Here is a 15,205-nt window from a genome sequence, read left to right as displayed (position 1 = left end):
TACATACACGTCCACACACGCAAATATACATACCTATACAACTCAATGCATACATATATATACACACACACAGCCATATACATATGTACATACTGTCTGCCTTTATTCATTCCCATCGCCACCCCGCCACACATGGAATAACAACCCCCTCCCCCCCTCATGTGAGCGAGGTAGCCCTAGGAAAAGACAAAAAAGGCCCCATTCGTTCACACTCAGTCTCTAGCTGTCATGTAATAATGCACCGAAACCACAGCTCCCTTTCCACATCCAGGCCCCACACTACTTTCCATGGTTTACCCCAGACGCTTCACATGCCCTGGTTCAACCCACTGACAGCACGTCGACCCCAGTATACCACATCATTCCAATTCACTCTATTCCTTGCACGCCTTTCACCCTCCTGCATGTTCAGGTCCCGATCACTCAAAATCTTTTTCGCTCCATCTTTCCACCTCCAATTTGGTCTCCCACTTCTCCTCGTTCCCTCCACCTCTGACACATATTCCTCTTCGTCAATCTTTCCTCACTCATTCTCTCCATGTGACCAAACCATTTCAAAACACCCTCTTCTGCTCTCTCAACCACACTCTTTTTATTACCACACATCTCTCTTACCCTATTATTATTTACTCAATCAAACCACCTCACACCACATATTGTCCTCAAACATCTCATTTCCAGCACATCCATCCTCCTGCGCACAACTCTATCCATAGCCCACGCCTCGCAACCAAATAACATTGTTGGAACCACTATTCCTTCAAACATACCCATTTTTGCTTTCCGAGATAATGTTCTCGACTTCCACACATTCTTCAAGGCTCCCAGAATTTCGCCCCCTTCCCCACCCTATGATTCACTTCCACTTCCACGGTTCCATCCGCTGCCAAATCCACTCCCAGATATCTAAAACATTTCACTTCCTCCAGTTTTTCTCCATTCAAACTTACCTCCCAATTCATTTGACCCTCTACCCTACTGTACCTAATAACCTCGCTCTTATTCACATTTACTCTCAACTTTCTTCTTTCATCCACTTTACCATAAATAATAGATAAAAGCTTCCTCGTTAACAGTGATTTTGTTATTCTAAATGCAATCACTCTCACTGAAATATGACATGCAGAGAATCTCTAGTAATAGAAGAGTACCAAAATTAATTTTGAAGTGTAACGAGCATCTTCAAAAATCCTAAGAGTTCTAAAACCACTGAAAGAACTTACCCTAGCTGTTTCAGCCTCATTCAATTGTTCATTCTTTTCTCTGAGCTCTTGTGTAATTGCTGAAACATGCCGTTCTAGAGTATCTCGCTGCCACACAGACTCTCGAAGGAGTTCTGCAAGTTTGTGGACACCAGCCTTAACATTTTTTGGAACCTGGTTAAAACAAAAATATATCACATCCTTACTCCTGAGGATAAAAGTTACACAATTTACACTATGTCAGTATGACTCAATAAGTACCTCATTATCTTGTTTCAGAGACCCTTTAAACAATACAGAACTTAAAAATATATCAATTTTAGTCAACTATAATATTTTTTGCTTTCTTTTCTTATGCTAGCTTTGATGACAAAAGCAACTGAAAGTCCTTCTCAAGACCATCCTAATAATGCTCTCTCTCTCTCTATATATATATATAGATATCTTTTCATACATATTTGCCATTTCCCACATTTGCGAGGCAGCATTGAGAACAGACGACTTGGCTCCGTTCTCTGTTCCATTTTTTTCTTTTTTTTGGAAAAGTAAAAAACAGGCGGGGAGGATTTCCAGCCCCTCCGATCCCTCCCCTTTTAGTCGCTTTCTACGACAAGCAGGAAATACAAGGGAAGTATTCTTTCCTCCCCATATCCCCCCCCCTCAATATATTTTTTCTCAATATATATATATATATTTTTTTTTTTTTGTGCTTTGTCGCTGTCTCCCGCATCTGCGAGGTAGCGCAAGGAAACAGACAAAAGAAATGGCCCAACCCACCCTCATACACATGTATATACATACGTCCACACACGCAACTATACATACCTACACAGCTTTCCATGGTTTACCCCAGACGCTTCACATGCCTTGATTCAATCCACTGACAGCACGTTAACCCCGGTATACCACATCGCTCCAATTCACTCTATTCCTTGCCCTCCTTTCACCCTCCTGCATGTTCAGGCCCCGATCACACAAAATCTTTTTCACTCCATCTTTCCACCTCCAATTTGGTCTCCCTCTTCTCCTCGTTCCCTCCACCTCCGACACATATATCCTCTTGGTCAATCTTTCCTCACTCATTCTCTCCATGTGCCCAAACCATTTCAAAATACCCTCTTCTGCTCTCTCAACCACGCTCTTTTTATTTCCACACATCTCTCTTACCCTTACGTTACTTACTCGATCAAACCACCTCACACCACACATTGTCCTCAAACATCTCATTTCCAGCACATCCATCCTCCTGCGCACAACTCTATCCATAGCCCACGCCTCGCAACCATACAACATTGTTGGAACCACTATTCCTTCAAACATACCCATTTTTGCTTTCCGAGATAATGTTCTCGACTTCCACACATTCTTCAAGGCTCCCAGAATTTTCGCCCCCTCCCCCACCCTATGATCCACTTCCGCTTCCATGGTTCCATCCGCTGCCAGATCCACTCCCAGATATCTAAAACACTTCACTTCCTCCAGTTTTTCTCCATTCAAACTCACCTCCCAATTGACTTGACCCTCAACCCTACTGTACCTAATAACCTTGCTCTTATTCACATTTACTCTTAACTTTCTTCTTTCACACACTTTACCAAACTCAGTCACCAGCTTCTGCAGTTTCTCACATGAATCGGCCACCAGCGCTGTATCATCAGCGAACAACAACTGAATCACTTCCCAAGCTCTCTCATCCACAACAGACTTCATACTTGCCCCCTCTTTCCAAAACTCTTGCATTCACCTCCCTAACAACCCCATCCATAAACAAATTAAACAACCATGGAGACATCACACACTCCTGCCGCAAACCTACATTCACTGAGAACCAATCACTTTCCTCTCTTCCTACACGTACACATGCCTTACATCCTCGATAAAAACTTTTCACTGCTTCTAACAACTTGCCTCCCACACCATATATTCTTAATACCTTCCACAGATCATCTCTATCAACTCTATCATATGCCTTCTCCAGATCCATAAATGCTACATACAAATCCATTTGCTTTTCTAAGTATTTCTCACATACATCCTTCAAAGCAAACACCTGATCCACACATCCTCTACCACTTCTGAAACCACACTGCTCTTCCCCAATCTGATGCTCTGTACATGCCTTCACCCTCTCAATCAATACCCTCCCATATAATTTACCAGGAATACTCAACAAACTTATACCTCTGTAATTTGAGCACTCACTCTTATCCCCTTTGCCTTTGTACAATGGCACTATGAACGCATTTTGCCAATCCTCAGGCACCTCACAATGAGTCATACATACATTAAATAACCTTACCAACCAGTCAACAATACAGTCACCCCCTTTTTTAATAAATTCCACTGCAATACCATCCAAACCTGCTGCCTTGCCGGCTTTCATCTTCCGCAAAGCCTTTACTACCCCTTCTCTGTTTACCAAATCATTTTCCCTAACCCTCTCACTTTGCACACCACCTCGACCAAAACACCCTATATCTGCCACTCTATCATCAAACACACATATATATATATATATATATATATATATATATATATATATATATATATAGGGTGGGGGAGGGGGCGAAAATTCTGGGGGCCTTGAAGAATGTGTGGAAGTCGAGAACATTATCTCGGAAAGTGGATCATAGGGTGGGGGAGGGGGCGAAAATTCTGGGGGCCTTGAAGAATGTGTGGAAGTCGAGAACATTATCTCGGAAAGCAAAAATGGGTATGTTTGAAGGAATAGTGGTTCCAACAATGTTGTGTGGTTGCGAGGCGTGGGCTATGGATGGAGTTGTGCGCGGGAGGATGGATGTGCTGGAGGTGAGATGTTTGAGGACGGTGTGTGGTGTGGGGTGGTTTGATCGAGTGAGTAACGTGAGGGTGGGGGAGATGTGTGGAAATGGGGAGAGCGTGGTTGTGGGAGCGGAGGAGGGTGTTTTGAAGTGGTTTGGGCACATGGAGAGAGTGAGTGGGGAGGGATTGACCAGGAGGATGTATGTGTCGGGGGTGAAGGGAGCGAGGAGGGGAGGGAGACCAAATTGGAGGTGGAAAGATGGAGTGAAAGAGATTTTGTGTGGTCGGGGCCTGAACATGCAGGAGGGTGAAGGGAGGGCGGGGAATAGAGTGAGTTGGAGCAATGTGGTGTACCGGGGTTGGCGTGCTGTCGGTGGATTGAGTCGGGGCATGTGGGGCGTCTGGGGTAAACCATGGAGGGCTGTGTAGGTGTGTATATTTGCGTGTGTGGACGTATGTATGTGCATGTGTATGGGGGGGGTTGGGCCATTTTCTTTCGTCTGTTTCCTTGCGCTACCTCGCACACGCAGGAGACAGCGACAAAGTATAATGAAAAAAAATAATAATATATATATATATATATATATATATATATATATATATATATATATATATATATATATATATATATATTCTTTTTTTTTTTTTTTGCTTTGTTGCTGTCTCCCACGTTTGCGTGGTAGTGCAAGGAAACAGACGAAAGAAATGGCCCAACCCACCCCCACACACATGTATATACATAAACGTCCACACATGCAAATATACATACCTACACAGCTTTCCATAGTTTACCCCAGACGCTTCACATGCCCTGATTCAATCCAATGACAGCACGTCAACCCCGGTATACCACATCGATCCAATTCACTCTATTCCTTGCCCTCCTTTCACCCTCCTGCATGTTCAGGCCCCAATCACACAAAATCTTTTTCACTCCATCTTTCCACCTCCAATTTGGTCTCCCACTTCTCCTCGTTCCCTCCACCTCCGACACATATATCCTCTTGGTCAATCTTTCCTCACTCATTCTCTCCATGTGCCCAAACCATTTCAAAACACCCTATTCTGCTCTCTCAACCACGCTCTTTTTATTTCCACACATCTCTCTTACCCTTACGTTACTTACTCGATCAAACCACCTCACACCACACATTGTCCTCAAACACCTCATTTCCAGCACATCCATCCTCCTGCACACAACTCTATCCATAGCCCATGCCTCGCAACCATACAAAACTGTTGGAACCACTATTCCTTCAAACATACCCATTTTTGCTTTCCGAGATAATGTTCTCGACTTCCACACATTCTTCAAGGCTCCCAGGATTTTTGCCCCCTCCCCCACCCTATGATCCACTTCCGCTTCAATGGTTCCATCCGCTGCCAGATCCAATCCCAGATATCTAAAACACTTCACTTCCTCCAGTTTTTCTCCATTCAAACTTACCTCCCAACTGACTTGACCCTCAACCCTACTGTACCTAATAACCTTGCTCTTATTCACATTTACTCTTAACTTTCTTCTTTCACACACTTTACCAAACTCAGTCACCAGCTTCTGCAGTTTCTCAAATGAATCAGCCACCAGCACTGTATCATCAGCGAACAACAACTGACACTTCCCAAGCTCTCTCATCCCCAACAGACTTCATACTTGCCCCTCTTTCCAAAACTCTTGCATTCACCTCCCTAACAACCCCATCCATAAACAAATTAAACAACCATGGAGACATCACACACCCCTGCCGCAAACCTACATTTACTGAGAACCAATCACTTTCCTCTCTTCCTACACGTACACATGCCTTGCATCCTTGATAAAAACTTTTCACTACTTCTAACAACTTGCCTCCCACACCATATATTCTTAATACCTTCCACAGAGCATCTCTATCAACTCTATCATATGCCTTCTCCAGATCCATAAATGCTACATACAAATCCATTTGCTTTTCTAAGTATTTCTCACATACATTCTTCAAAGCAAACACCTGATCCACACATCCTCTACCACTTCTGAAACCACACTGCTCTTCCCCAATCTGATGCTCTGTACATGCCTTCACCCTCTCAATCAATACCCTCCCATATAATTTACCAGGAATACTCAACAAACATATACCTCTGTAATTTGAGCACTCACTCTTATCCCCTTTGCCTTTGTACAATGGCACTATGCACGCATTCCGCCAATCCTCAGGCACCTCACCATGAGTCATACATACATCAAATAACCTTACCAACCAGTCAATAATATAGTCACCCCCTTTTTTAATAAATTCCCCTGCAATACCATCCAAACCTGCTGCCTTGCCGGCTTTCATCTTCCGCAAAGCTTTTACTACCTCTTCTCTGCTTATCAAATCATTTTCCCTAACCCTCTCACTTTGCACACCACCTCGACCAAAACACCCTATATCTGCCACTCTATCATCAAACACATTCAACAAACCTTCAAAATACTCACTCCATCTCCTTCTCACATCACCACTACTTGTTATTACCTCCCAATTTGTGCCCTTCACTGAAGTTCCCATTTGCTCCCTTGTCTTACGCACTTTATTTACCTCCTTCCAGAACATCTTGTTATTCTCCCTAAAATTTAATGATACTCTCTCACCCCAACTCTCATTTAACCTCTTTTTCACCTCTTGCACCTTTCTCTTGACCTCCTGTCTCTTTCTTTTATACATCTCCCACTCAATTTTATTTTTTCCCTGCAAAAATCGTCCAAATGCCTCTCTCTTCTCTTTCACTAATAATCTTACTTCTTCATCCCACCATTCACTACCCTTTCTAATCAACCCACCTCCCACTCTTCTCATGCTACAAGCATCTTTTGCGCAATCCATCACTGATTCCCTAAATACATCCCATTCCTCCCCCACTCCCCTTACTTCCATTGTTCTCACCTTTTTCCATTCTGTACTCAGTCTCTCCTGGTTCTTCCTCACACAAGTCTCCTTCCCAAGCTCACTTACTCTCACCACCCTCTTCAACCCAACATTCACTCTTCTTTTCTGAAAACCCATACAAATCTTCACCTTAGCCTCCACAAGATAATGATCAGACATCCCTCCAGTTGCACCTCTCAGCACATTAACATCCAAAAGTCTCTCTTAATGATATATATATATTATATTATTTTTTTTTTATTATACTTTGTCGCTGTCTCCCGCGTTTGCGAGGTAGCGCAAGGAAACAGACGAAAGAAATGGCCCAACCCCCCCCCATACACATGTATATACATACGTCCACAACACGCAAATATACATACCTACACAGCTTTCCATGGTTTACCCCAGACGCTTCACATGCCTTGCTTCAATCCACTGACAGCACGTCAACCCCGGTATACCACATCGCTCCAATTCACTCTATTCCTTGCCCTCCTTTCACCCTCCTGCATGTTCAGGCCCCGATCACACAAAATCTTTTTCACTCCATCTTTCCACCTCCAATTTGGTCTCCCTCTTCTCCTTGTTCCCTCCACCTCCGACACATATATCCTCTTGGTCAATCTTTCCTCTCATCCTCTCCATGTGCCCAAACCACTTCAAAACACCCTCTTCTGCTCTCTCAAACACGCTCTTTTTATTTCCACACATCTCTCTTACCCTTACGTTACTCACTCGATCAAACCACCTCACACCACACATTGTCCTCAAACATCTCATTTCCAGCACATCCATCCTCCTGCACACAACTCTATTCATAGCCCACGCCTCGCAACCATACAACATTGTTGGAACCACTATTCCTTCAAACATACCCATTTTTGCTTTCCGAGATAATGTTCTCGACTTCCACACATTCTTCAAGGCCCCCAATATCAATTGGGAGGTGAGTTTGAATGGAGAAAAACTGGAGGAAGTGAAGTGTTTTAGATATCTGGGAGTGGATCTGTCAGCGGATGGAACCATGGAAGCGGAAGTGGATCATAGGGTGGGGGAGGGGGCGAAAATTTTGGGAGCCTTGAAAAATGTGTGGAAGTCGAGAACATTATCTCGGAAAGCAAAAATGGGTATGTTTGAGGGAATAGTGGTTCCAACAATGCTGTATGGTTGCGAGGCGTGGGCTATGGATAGAGTTGTGCGCAGGAGGATGGATGTGCTGGAAATGAGATGTTTGAGGACAATGTGTGGTGTGAGGTGGTTTGATCGAGTAAGTAACGTAAGGGTGAGAGAGATGTGTGGAAATAAAAAGAGCGTGGTCGAGAGAGCAGAAGAGGGTGTTTTGAAATGGTTTGGGCACATGGAGAGAATGAGTGAGGAGAGATTGACCAAGAGGATATATGTGTCGGAGGTGGAGGGAACGAGGAGAAGAGGGAGACCAATATATATATATATATATATATATATATATATATATATATATATATATATATATATATATATATAATATATATATATATATATATATATATATATATATATATATATATATATATATATATATATATATATATATTATTCCTGGGGATAGGGGAGAAAGAATACTTCCCACGTATATTCCCTGCATGTCATAGAAGGCGACTAAAAGGGGAGGGAGTGGGTGGCTGGAAATCCTCCCCTCTTTTCTTTTCTTTTTTTCCCCAAAAAGAAGGAGCAGAGAAGGGGGCCAGGTGAGGATATTCCCTCAAAAGCCCAATCCTCTGTTCTTAACGCTACCTCGCTAACGCGGGAAATGACAAATAGTATGAAAGAAAAAAAAAATATATATATTGTACTTTAACTTTCTAAAAGGGGAAACAGAAGAAGGAGTCACGCGGGGAGTGCTCATCCTCCTTGAAGGCTCAGATTGGGGTGTCTAAATGTGTGTGGATGTAACCAAGATGAGCAAAAAGGATACATAGGTAGTATGTTTGAGGAAAGGAACCTGGATGTTTTGGCTCTAAGTGAAACGAAGCTTAAGTGTAAAAGGGAAGAGGGGTTTGGAAATGTCTTGGGAGTAAAGTCAGGGGCTAGTGAGAGGACAAGAGCAAGGGAAGGAGTAGAACTATTCCTGAAACAGGAGTGGTGGGAGTATGTGATAGAGTGTAAGAAAGTAAACTATAGATTGATATGGGTAAAACTGAAAGTTGATGGAGAGAGACGGGTGATTATTGGTGCATATTCACCTGGACATGGGAAGAAAGATCATGAGAGGCAAGTGTTTTGGGAGCAGCTGAATGAGTGTGTTACTGGTTTTGATGCACGAGACTGGATTATAGTGATGGGTGATTTGAATGCAAAGGTGAGTAATGTGACAGTTGAGGGAATAATTGGTGTACATGGGGTGTTCAGTGTTGTAAACGGAAATGGTGAAGAGCTTGTAGATTTATGTGCTGAAAAAGGACTGGTGATTGGGAATACCTGGTTTAAAAAAAAAAAGATATACATAAGTATACATATGTAAGTAGGAGAGATGGCCAGAGAGAGTTATTGGATTACGTGTTAATTGATAGGCACCCGAAAGCGAGACTTTTTGATGTTAATGTCCTGAGAGGTGCAACTGGAGGGATGTCTGATCAATATCTTGTGGAGGCGAAGGAGAAGATTTGTAGAGGTTTTCAGAAAATAAGAGAGAACGTTGGGGTGAGGAAAGTGGTTAGAGTAAGTGAGCTTGGGAAAGAGACTTGTGTGAGGAAGTACCAGGAGAGACTGAGTACAGAATGGAACAAGGCGAGAACAAAGGACGTAAGGGGAGAGAGGAAGGAATGGGATGCATTTAGGGAAGCACTGATGGCTTGTGCAAAAGATGCTTGTGGCAGATTAGAAAGGGTAGTGAGTGGTGGGATGAAGAAGTAAGATTTTTAGTGAAAGAGAAGAGAGAGGCATTTGGACAATTTTTGCAGGGAAATCATGCAAATGAGTGGGAGATGTAAAAAAGAAAGTGGCAGGAGGTCAAGAGAAAGGTGCAAGAGGTGAAAAAAAGGGCAAATGAGAGTTGGCAAGAGAGAGTATCATTAAATTTTAGGGAGTATTAAAAGATGTTTTGGAAGGAGGTAAATGAAGTGCGTAAGACAAGGGAACAAATGGGGACTTCAGTGAAGGGGGATAATAGGGAGGTGATAACAAGTAGTGGTGATGTGAGAAGGAGATGGAGTATTTTGAAGGTTTGTTGAATGTGTTTGATGATAAAGTGGCAGATATAGGGTGTTTTGGTCAAGGTGGTGTGCAAAGTGAGAGGGTTAGGGAGAATGATTTGGTAAACAGAGAATAAGTAGTAAAAGCTTTGCGGAAGATGAAAGCTGGCAAGGCAGCGGGTTTGGTTGGTATTGCAGTGGGATTTATTAAAAAAGGGGGGTGACTGTATTGTTGATTGGTTGGTAAGGTTATTCAATGTATGTACAATTCATGGTGAGTGCCTGAGGATTGGCAGAATGCTTGCATAGTGCCATTGTACAAAGGCAAAGGGGACAAAGGTGAGAACTCAAATTACAGAGGTATAAGTTTGTTGAGTATTCCTGGTAAATTATATGGGAGGGTATTGACTGAGAGGGTGAAGGCATGTACAGAGCATGAGATTGGGGAAGAGCAGTGGTAGAGGATGTCTGGATCAGGTGTTTGCTTTGAAGAATGTTTGTGAGAAATACTTAGAAAAGCAAATGGATTTGTATGTAGCATTTATGGATCTGGAGAAGGTATATGATAGAGTTGATAGAGATGCTCTATGGAAGGTATTACGAATATATGGTGTGGGAGGCAAGTTGTTAGAAGCAGTGAAAAGTTTTTATCGAGGATGTACGGCATGTGTACGTGTGGGAAGAGAGGAAAGTGATTGGTTCTCAGTGAATGTAGGTTTGCAGCAGGGGTGTGTGATGTCTCCATGGTTGTTTAATTTGTATATGGATGGGGTTGTTAGGGAGGTGAATGCAAGAGTTTTGGAAAGAGGGGCAAGTATGCAATCTGTTGTGGATGAGACAGCTTGGGAAGTGAGTCAGTTGTTGTTCGCTGATGATACAGCGCTGGTGGCTGATTCATGTGAGAAACTGCATAAGCCAGTGACTGAGTTTGGTTAAGTGTGTGAAAGAAGAAAGTTGAGAGTAAATGTGAATAAGAGCAAGGTTATTAGATACAGTAGGGTTGAGGGTCAAGTCTATTGGGAAGTAAGTTTGAATGGAGAAAGACTGGAGGAAGTGAAATGTTTTAGATATCTGGGAGTGGATTTGGCAGCAGATGGAACAATGGAAGTGGAAGTGAATTATAGGGTGGGGGAGGGGGCGAAAAATCTAGGAGCCTTGAAGAATGTGCGGAAGTCGAGAACATTATCTCGGAAATCAAAAATGGGTATGTTTGAAGGAATAGTGGTTCCAACAATGTTGTATGGTTGCGAGGCGTGGGCTATGGATAGAGTTATAGAGTTATGTCGTTGTCTCCCGCGTTTGCAAGGTAGCGCAAGGAAACAGACGAAAGAAATGGCCCAACACACCCCCATACACATGTATATACATACACGTCCACACACACAAATATACACACCTATACATCTCAATGTACACATATATATACACACACAGACATATACATATATACACATGTACATAATTCATACTGTCTGCCTTTATTTATTCCCATCGCCACCTTGCCACACAAGGAATAACATCCCCCTCCCCCCTCATGTGTGCGAGGTAACGCTAGTTAAAGACAACAAAGGCCCCATTCGTTCACTCTCAGTCTCTAGCTGTCATGTAATAATGAACCGAAACCACAGCTCCCTTTCCACATCCAGGCCCCACACAACTTTCCGTGGTTTACCCCAGATGCTTCACATGCCCTGATTCAATCCATTGACAGCACGTCGACCCCGGTATACCACATCGTTCCAGTTCACTCTATTCCTTGCATGCCTTTCACCCTCCTGCATGTTCAGGCCCCGATCACTCAAAATCTTTTTCACTCCATCTTTCCACCTCCAATTTGGTCTCCCACTTCTCCTTGTTCCCTCCACCTCTGACACATATATCCACTTGGTCAATCTTTCCTCACTCATTCTCTCCATGTGACTAAACCATTTCAAAACACCCTCTTCTGCTCTCTCAGCCACACTCTTTTTATTTCCACACATCTCTCTTACCCTTACATTACTTACTCGATCGAACCACCTCACACCACATATTGTCCTCAAATATCTCATTTCCAACGTATCCACCCTCGTGCACACAACTCTATCCATAGCCCACACCTCGCAGCCATACAACATTGTCGGAACCACTATTCCTTCAAACATGTGTACGTGTAGGAAGAGAGGAAAGTGATTGGTTCTCAGAGAATGTAGGTTTGCGGCAGGGGTGTGTGATGTCTCCATGGTTGTTTAATTTGTTTATGGATGGGGTTGTTAGGGAGGTGAATGCAAGAGTTTTGGAAAGAGGGGCAAGTATGCAGTCTGTTGGGGATGAGAGAGCTTGGGAAGTGAGTCAGTTGTTGTTCGCTGATGATACAGCGCTGGTGGCTAATTCATGTGAGAAACTGCAGAAGCTGGTGACTGAGTTTGGTAAAGTGTGTGAAAGAAGAGAGTTAAGAGTGAATGTGAATAGGAGCAAGGTTATTAGGTACAGTAGGGTTGAGGGTCATGTCAATTGGGAGGTAAGTCTGAATGGAGAAAAACTGGAGGAAGTAAAGTGTTTTAGATATCTGGGAGTGGATCTGGCAGCGGATGGAACCATGGAAGTGGAAGTGAATCATAGGGTGGGGGAGGGGGCAAAAATCCTGGGAGCCTTGAAGAATGTGTGGAAGTCGAGAACATTATCTCCGAAAGCAAAAATGGCTATGTTTGAAGGAATAGTGGTTCCAATAATATATATATATATATATATATGGTTTGATCAAGTAAGTAATGTAAGGGTAAGAGAGATGTGTGGAAATAAAAAGAGCGTGGTTGAGAGAGCAGAAGAGGGTGTTTTGAAATGGTTTGGGTGCATGGAGAGAATGAGTGAGGAAAGATTGACCAAGAGGATATATGTGTCGGAGGTGGAGGGAACGAGGAGAAGTGGGACACCAAATTGGAGGTGGAAAGATGGAGTGAAAAAGATTTTGAGTGATCAGGGCCTGAACATTCAGGAGGGTGAAAGGCAGGCAAGGAATAGAGTGAATTGGATCGATGTGGTATACCAGGGTCGACGTGCTGTCAATGGATTGAATCAGGGTATGTGAAGCGTCTGGGGTAAACCATGGAAAGTTCTGTGGGGCCTGGATGTGGAAAGGGAGCTGTGGTTTCGGGCATTATTGCATGACAGCTAGAGACTGAGTGTGAACGAATGGGGCCTTTGTTGTCTCTTCCTAGCGCTACCTCGCACACATGAGGGGGAGGGGGATGTTATTCCATGTGTGGCGAGGTGGTGATGGGAATGAATAAAGGCAGACAGTGTGAATTGTGTGCATGAGTACATATGTATGTGTCTGTGTGTGTATATATGTGTACATTGAGATGTATGGTTATGTATATTTGCGTGTGTGGACGTGTATGTATATACATGTGTATGGGAGTGGGTTGGGCCATTTCTTTCGTCTGTTTCCTTGCGCTACCTCGCAAACGCAAGAGACAGCGACAAAGCAAAATATATATATATATTTTTTTTTTATTATACTTTGTCGCTGTCTCCCGCGTTTGCGAGGTAGCGCAAGGAAACAGACAAAAGAAATGGCTTAACCCCCCCCCATACACATGCATATACATACGTCCACACACGCAAATATACATACCTACACAGCTTTCCATGGTTTACCCCAGACGCTTCACATGCCCTGCTTCAATCCACTGACAGCACGTCAACCCCGGTATACCACATCGCTCCAATTCACTCTATTCCTTGCCCTCCTTTCACCCTCCTGCATGTTCAGGCCCCGATCACACAAAATCTTTTTCACTCCATCTTTCCACCTCCAATTTGGTCTCCCTCTTCTCCTTGTTCCCTCCACCTCCGACACATATATCCTCTTGGTCAATCTTTCCTCACTCATCCTCTCCATGTGCCCAAACCACTTCAAAACACCCTCTTCTGCTCTCTCAACCACGCTCTTTTTATTTCCACACATTTCTCTTACCCTTACGTTACTCACTCGATCAAACCACCTCACACCACACATTGTCCTCAAACATCTCATTTCCAGCACATCCATCCTCCTGTGCACAACTCCATCCATAGCCCACGCCTCGCAACCATACAACATTGTTGGAACCACTATTCCTTCAAACATACCCATTTTTGCTTTCCGAGATAATGTTCTCGACTTCCACACATTCTTCAAGGCCCCCAGGATTTTCGCCCCCTCCCCCACCCTATGATCCACTTCCGCTTCCATGGTTCCATCCGCTGCCAGATCCACTCCCAGATATCTAAAACACTTCACTTCCTCCAGTTTTTCTCCATTCAAACTCACCTCCCAATTGACTTGACCCTCAACCCTACTGTACCTAATAACCTTGCTCTTATTCACATTTACTCTTAACTTTCTTCTTCCACACACTTTTCCAAACTCAGTCACCAGCTTCTGCAGTTTCTCACATGAATCAGCCACCAGCGCTGTATCATCAGCGAACAACAACTGACTCACTTCCCAAGCTCTCTCATCCCCAACAGACTTCATACTTGCCCCTCTTTCCAAAACTCTTGCATTTACCTCCCTAACAACCCCATCCATAAACAAATTAAACAACCATGGAGACATCACACACCCCTGCTGCAAACCTACATTCACTGAGAACCAATCACTTTCCTCTCTTCCTACACGTACACATGCCTTACATCCTCGATAAAAACTTTTCACTGCTTCTAACAACTTTCCTCCCACACCATATATTCTTAATACCTTCCACAGAGCATCTCTATCAACTCTATCATATGCCTTCTCCAGATCCATAAATGCTACATACCACTATATATACCACTATATATATATATATATATATATATATATATATATATATAATCCTCCCCTCTCGTTTTTTTTTTTTTTTTGCAAAAGAAGGAACAGAGAAGAGGTCCAGGTGAGGATATTCCCTCAAAAGCCCAGTCCTCTGTTCTTAACGCTACCTCGCTATCGCGGGAAATAGCGAATAGTATAAAAAAGAAAAAAAATATATATATATATATGGAGAAAATTATTTGGTAAACAGAGAAGAGGTAGTGAAAGCTTTGCGGAAGATGAAAGCCGGCAAGGCAGCAGGTTTGGATGGTATTGCAGTGGAATTTATTAAAAAAGGGGGTGACTGTATTGTTGACTGGTTGGTAAGGTTATTTA

General features: G+C 43.2%; 1 protein-coding gene across 1 annotated transcript in view; it reads right to left on the bottom strand.

Moving 5' to 3' along the window:
* LOC139757379 (uncharacterized) overlaps positions 1-15,205 on the bottom strand; it is a 158,350-nt gene that overhangs the window by 75,908 nt on the left and 67,237 nt on the right. The window contains exon 9 of the mRNA XM_071677807.1: positions 1,224-1,376. Within this exon, the coding sequence (XP_071533908.1) occupies positions 1,224-1,376 (153 nt within the window). The remainder of the gene's footprint in view (positions 1-1,223; positions 1,377-15,205) is intronic.

Source organism: Panulirus ornatus, chromosome 26 (genome assembly GCF_036320965.1).
Source record: "Panulirus ornatus isolate Po-2019 chromosome 26, ASM3632096v1, whole genome shotgun sequence".
In the NCBI taxonomy this organism is placed as follows: Eukaryota; Metazoa; Arthropoda; class Malacostraca; order Decapoda; family Palinuridae; genus Panulirus; species Panulirus ornatus.
Note: the sequence above shows the minus strand (reverse complement) of the source record. Positions and strands in the feature narration are given on the sequence as shown.